General features: G+C 37.9%; 1 protein-coding gene across 1 annotated transcript; it reads right to left on the reverse strand.

Moving 5' to 3' along the window:
• Positions 1-1,503: 1,503 nt before the first annotated feature.
• Positions 1,504-4,545, reverse strand: LOC107594282 (vitamin D 25-hydroxylase-like). Its single transcript, XM_016284277.1, has 4 exons — positions 4,198-4,545; positions 2,799-2,968; positions 2,457-2,755; positions 1,504-2,371 (listed from the first exon to the last, which is right to left on the reverse strand). Exons 1-4 carry the CDS (start codon positions 4,435-4,437, stop codon positions 2,190-2,192), a joined length of 891 nt encoding a protein of 296 aa, XP_016139763.1. The 5' UTR covers positions 4,438-4,545; the 3' UTR covers positions 1,504-2,189.
• Positions 4,546-6,663: the final 2,118 nt, after the last annotated feature.

Below are 6,663 nucleotides of genomic sequence, written 5' to 3' on the forward strand. Positions count from 1 at the left end.
TTATCCTTTTTAAGATATGTCTGCTCAATATAGTTAATAACCAAATGAACACAGAGGCCTCAATGTTTGGTTCCCAATACACAATGACGCTAACAATCAATGGATAGTGTTTGAGTATGAATGGTTCATTTTGAGTAGAAAATTAACTCCAGATGTCCCAAAACACCAAGTTACTAAACATAACAAAAGCAACCATAAAACAGTGTAAATAGAACTCGAAAACAGTGAAAATGTTAACCTTATTAATTATCATGCCCCAATGCATGATGGGAACAACAAACTTTAAACTTAAATTTCTACAAACTTAAATTAATAAGATACTTCATAAAATACTTTAATAAAAGATACTCTGTCTACTTATCAGGAAAGCTTTTAATTTTTAAGTATACTGCATATTAAATACATATTTATTTATTTAAAAAAATTTATCTCGTCAATACATTCACAATACTTTTATTTCAACAATTTACTTTCAGTAAAATGACAATAGAGAAACCAGTCCATTTAATTTTGGAAACAATTTTTACAGAGGTTTTTTTTTTGTATAGATGAAAATTTCTGGAAGGGGGTCCCAAGGGGATCAAAATATTTGGGAGTCCTTGTCATCGAACTGTTTGAAAGCCCCTGGTCTTGTTAATAGTTGAATCATGAAATCCAGCAACCATTAGCACCCACAGCAGCGTAGGGTCTGAGGAAACGATCCAAACCAAGCGCCAGCTAGGGATCAAAGAGGAATAATAGAATCATAATACTTGTGCAAACCACATTATCCAGGTACATATGTAGTTTTAATCACACCACCACACTGAATGCACATACATTGAACATGACCTTTCATCTATTAAGAGAAGTAGAACGTCTTCACCCTTTGCTATTATCTCCATGACACAACATTTTTGACATCATCTAAATGTGTGCTACTGAGCATCATCGAGCTGCATGTTGCTGCTTATTTTTCTTCGTGCTCAGATGAAAGCCAAAGTGTTCTCCTGGGAGGAACTGCCTGTAAGATGACAGTCAGCAGATGATGAGTCCCCAAGTGTAGGTCATATGAAAAGCCAGCCTTATTTCTTCAGATGACAGCATCTCTGTGACAGCTTACCCAAAGCAACAATGCCCCTACCTGTCACTCCGTTTTTAATTGAGTTTAGTTTTTTGACCTGTAAATGTTTTTTACAGTGAGAACAGAAGGAAAATAAGATATATGTACTAAAAAAGAAAGCAACATATTACATAGGTTCACAATTAACAAACACTTTGTCATTGAAATCCATTCATTTCTGATATGTGCCAGACCAAATCATAGAATTACATGAGTCAGTCAGTCACAGGAAATATTAAAGTTTCTATCTATATGCTCATTTTCCAGCTTGGTTTATATGGTGTATAATTGGCTTCGGAAAATTCCAGCACAGTTGAAAGCGAGGTCAGCATTAAAACACAACTTGCATAAAAAAGGCAGTTTTTTGTCTTTATTAATACAATTTTTTTTTTATCATAACATGCAAAAAAACTTGTTAAAAAGAAAGTAAAAATAATATTGTGCTATAAAATGCATATTGGAGTCCAGCTTTTCACGAAATATTGCAGCTTAAGTTTCTTGATAATCTCTTTCCACCGAGATAAAGTAGGGACAGGGCCGTTATTATTGCAGAACTGATACATGGCATTAAACCAACGGGAGTCATGAAGCATTTCCAAAACTTTCTGGGAAAGGCAGCAGTTTGCCTCTCACTTGCCCGACTCCAGAACTGGGGGAATACAAGGAATGCTGGAAAAGACAGACCTCCAAACCGTTATAGAGATAAACCCTGTCAATCATTGACAATAGCTCTTCTCATATTGACAAGCACAACGTTCAGGTTTGCTACACAGTACACTTTTTGGTTCAAGTTATGAAAGATACATGCTACATTTATCTTGATACCCTCATGTATATTCTCGTTTGGTAACACATGCTCATTCTTTGCTCTCCAGAGCATGTGCTCTGTAACAGTAGTCTTATCACTCTCAGGCTGGGTTCTGTGAAACTATGGAGGACACGTTCAGAGAATTTAACAAGTCAATATCAGAGGTCAGTATTCCCCGCTGAAAACCTGATGGAATTTAAGATGGGGAACTGCTCTGCTCTCGTTTGCGTTTCTTAGCAGGAGGTGAGTGCACATGTTCCAGAGCTCAAGGGGCAATTTTTACTGCTGTCTCCTGATGGCACATATGGAGTACGGCCGAGGCTGAAGGGTCATGCCTAGTTTCGGAGAGAGACTTGGAATAAAGCCTTCGGGGAACTGAAGATGGAACCTCTGGAGCAATGTGGTGAAGAACAAGAACATCTCCAGCCGAGCCAACTGCTCTCCCAGACAGTGGCGCTTACCTAAAGACAAACATGTAGAAATCAGATACATCTGAACAACGAAAAGCTTTTAGATGTACTGATTTCCCAAATATTTGCTGTTTACCTATTGAGAAAGGAAGAAATGCTTCATGCCGGACAAATTTGCCATTACAGCCAAGGAACCGCTCTGGGCTGAAGATGGATGGGTTGCTCCAGTACTTCTCATCAAAGTGCACTGAGTACAAGTTGGTGATGACCATGGTGCCCTTGGGGATAGTGTAGCCACGCACCACCGCATCTTGAGACGTGGCGCGGAAGATGCCCAGTGGGACAACATTGCAAAGGCGCAGGACTTCATGCAGCACTGCCTCCACATACGGCATCCTCTGCTTGTCTTCAAGAGCAGGTGGTCTGCCATTTACTCTAGTTCATTCTGCAGTCATCTATTCTGGGAAATCATTCTAAAATAAAGTATTCTATAAGGAACCACTTACCTCCCATTTTTGTCATCTTCTGAAATAAAGGGAGGGATGGACGGTCTGCGAAAACCTCACTTTGGTGATACAGGCACTCTTTAATGGCATCATAACCATTTAGTATAACAGTCGAGATTCCTCCCAGGTCTAGACTGAAAATCTGGATAATAAAATAGCAGTATTCATCATTAATCCACTCCCCTGCCAAACATTTCTACTAATGAACGGAGTATAATTAGAAGACTACTTCCACCCTCATGGTTACAGTGAGGAAATGAATTGGGCATGCTGACTCAGCATGTCTCTGCCATATTCTGCAAAACGGAGTGCTGTGGCGCTCAGCCAAAAATGCAACGGCATATGCAATACTCCTTTGTTCTTTTCGAACACCTCAGCTACACTTCTGCGATTCACTATCACGGACCAATCAGCTGTGAGCTCGATTTGACCTCAGCACTAAAATGAGTGAATAACTGTTTTAATGAAAATATAATAAATAATTATAGCCTATTAATATTATTAATCATTTACTTTATATTAAGTGTCTTTAACTACTATATACTAACATTTAAATTATTCATTTAATAGTGCTTGCATCGTATGTTTACGATGAAAATACGAGAACATGATAAGTAGCCTACATTATTATTATTATTATTATTCGATGTTCATATTGCTACAACTACATATGAAACAAAGTATTATTTCGGTATAAATATTACAACGGTAAGAAGTAATTTAACCATCATATTGATTTGAAACACCCTAACATCTTTTCCCGAGATGTTGATTTATGACACACAGTTTAAAAATTAGTCCGATTTAAATGATAATTACAAGATATGATCATATTTCAATAAGAGTGTCACAATTAAAATCAGACAGTTTTTGAAGACCAAGGAGAGGCGGTGGTCATGGTGAACCATTTAGTAGCCTATCTCTGAAAAGCCCTGAATGTGCTCTGTACAGGGCATCCAGACTGTGGCATGTATAGTCTCAGAGAAATTCAATAAATATAATGTCCTCATACGAGGATGAGGGGTCTCAGGAGGTTAAACAATAACGAATACAGTTGAGTAGCAATAAAGGGTTGGAGCAACTCTGCAGCGCGTCAGAAATTAAAAACTCATTTCAAGTCGCAACAAGGGACGATTCCATTGTGGACAGCCTCATTCATTACAAGACAGGATGTGAGATGCGATATAAGCTGTTATACATATTATACATAGCCTACTAATTATCATGTGGTGGCTTTAAATGAACTTTTTAAACAGCAAAACCAAAACAAAAGTAACGTTAAATGCAGAAAACTTGACAAGTCTACTGGATATTATGTGATTATGTGCAAGTAAATAAAAGAAAGCGAGGACTGAGAGTGAAGTGTCATACCTGTCCGTGAATATCACTCTGCCTCTTCATGTAGACGTGAGGCTCTGTGGCCAGGGACAGAATATGCCCTATCATGGGTAAAGGTGTCGGTCCTGGGGGAAACCCTCGGGGTCTCCGCTGTTTTACGAGCTGGCGAATTACCAGCAAAATGAAGAGTGTAATGACCAAACTGCCCAAACATACGAGCGTTTGCTCCCAAGACACAGAGAACAGAGATATCAACCGTTTAATCGATACCATTTTAGATGTAAACACTGGGATAACCTGTGCTTTCTGAAAAGTTTCTAGCGCTCCGTTCTCTGTCAGACAGTGTAGCCTATTAGGAGATCATCTTGCACATGTTGCTCTATATCCCCCGCCTCTTAAAGAATAAAATGGGCTGGCGGAAAGAGCGCTTTGGATTAACTTGCATTGTGTTTGATTAAACGGTGGTCAGAACTACTGATCGCGAGAATTCAGACCTATTTCTTTTCATTAGGGCATGCGGCCACAGCTGCGTTTCCAAGCGGGCTCTTCTTTGTAACTTGCAACATGTATGTGGCCACGCCCACTCATACAAATCAAAAAAGGACTTTGCAGTGGAATTTGTTCACAAAAAATGACTCGTTCACTAATTCTTTCAGTGCCCATATCTGTGGTTACATTGTTGCTCCACTAGGTGGGGACAAGCGAGAGTGCATGTAGCCTAATGAGTGAATCATTTTCTGAACCGATTCATCAAACAACACTCGACATATATACTTTCAGTGTTGGGGAAAGTTACTTTTAAAAGTAATGCATTACAATATTGCGTTACTCCCTAAAAAAGTAACTAATTACGTTAGTTACTTTTTATGGAAAGTAATGCGTTATATTACTTTTGCGTTACTTTCGCGTTACTTTTTAAATATAAGCAGGGCTTGATTGTTTTTAATATAAGAAGTTCTCTTTATAGCAACTGTAAAACCCCTTTCACACCTAAAAGTGTGATGAATAAACCTCAGGCTGAAGCAAAAGTAAATTCACGTCTGTACAGTAGAACGCAGGAGAAGAAACACTCTTCAGCAATAAAAAAACAAAGCACAAGTGTTAGTTTCTCTAAAGTCATTTTTGCTTATTTGCTTAAAGTCAGCAGCAAAGATATTGGTTAATAAAATGGGATTAGATATATTTGTGTTATTTAACATATTTAATTATTGCAGTTTTCATATTCTGAGTTTGCATTTCACTGTTTTAATTCATTTTGATGAATACTAAATCTGTTTTTTTTTGTGAGTGGGATGAATTAATGCACATTCACATTTAGTCTAGAACTACAGTAACATCATGTTACTCCACACAACGCCTCTGTACTCCCGATTTCTCCCAATATGGGGACAGGAGAGCTGTCAGTCAATAAATGGGAAAACAAAGTAACTGGCATTACTTGTTTGAAAAAGTAACTCAGATATTTTCTTGTAAATTAAAAAAGTAATGCGTTACTTTACTAGTTACTTGAAAAAAGTAATCTGATTACGTAACTCGCATTACTTGTAATGAGTTACCCCCAACACTGTATACTTTACGTGGTTACAGATTTAGTTAAAAACTCCAGAAAAAGCATCATAAGCGGTTTCCACAGTAGAACTTACTTTCCTTACATTTTGTCAAACTGTATTTTATTTTATTGCTGTAGCAATAAACACAATATTTGCCTACAGTAAATTAAGAAGTTACACAATGTCCTTTAGTTTTGCTTAAGCATGTTATTTTTACACATTCATAATTCCGCCGAAACGTTTCTTGCCGAACTGAACAATACATGCCCCTCTCGTTCAGTCGGTAAACAGATCTTCGTTCCCCAACAAAACAGTTATTCAGTTCAAAATGTCCCACTATTTCATTCCATTCATGAACATCTCCAGTCCCGCTCCAAGTCTCATTCAGACTTTAAAAGATCGACTCGTTCATTGAAGTAGGCGTATCCGTTCAGTGCTCCAACCAATGAGATACTCCTTCACAGCAGTACTCGAATGCTATTTGCTCTTGCTACAGTCAGTCTTTGCTAATACTTTGACACTTCACACAAAACTATAAATTACACTTTTTGAATTCATAGAATCAGTCACGTGCTTCAAAAGGCAGAGATTTTAAGTGAACGAAAAATATGAGTCAGTGTATGGAAGCGAATATGAATGATTTATTTAAAAACACTAATAATTAGTTCACGAACGAAACATCGTTCCTTTGAATTGAGTTACTTAAAGGTGGGGTAAGCGATTTTTCAAAAATGCTTTAGAAAACTGATTTGGGCCAAATAGCAAAACAAACTTGTAGCCGATCAGCAGTAAGGGGTGTGTCTACTCATGATGTGGAGGAGAGAGAGTTCAGTGCACATTAGCCGAGCCGAGTGACAGAAAGATAGAGATGGTGGATAATAAACAAAAGAGGAAACCGTCTGCTGAACAAACGAAGGCTTAAGGCAAGAAGTAGGACCCGTGTAAATAT

Source organism: Sinocyclocheilus grahami, unplaced genomic scaffold (genome assembly GCF_001515645.1).
Source record: "Sinocyclocheilus grahami isolate Dianchi unplaced genomic scaffold, SAMN03320097.WGS_v1.1 scaffold10.1, whole genome shotgun sequence".
In the NCBI taxonomy this organism is placed as follows: domain Eukaryota; kingdom Metazoa; phylum Chordata; class Actinopteri; order Cypriniformes; family Cyprinidae; genus Sinocyclocheilus; species Sinocyclocheilus grahami.

Excerpts from the sequence above, each read along its gene's own strand:
- LOC107594282 (XM_016284277.1), bottom strand. The coding sequence starts at position 4,437 with ATGGTATCGATTAAACGGTTGATATCTCTGTTCTCTGTGTCTTGGGAG. Across the intron at positions 2,969-4,197 it reads AGAGTGATATTCACGGACAG|ATTTTCAGTCTAGACCTGGG; the intron begins GTATGACACTTC and ends TTTATTATCCAG. Across the intron at positions 2,756-2,798 it reads TTCCTTATAGAATACTTTAT|AGTAAATGGCAGACCACCTG; the intron begins TTTAGAATGATT and ends AGAATGAACTAG.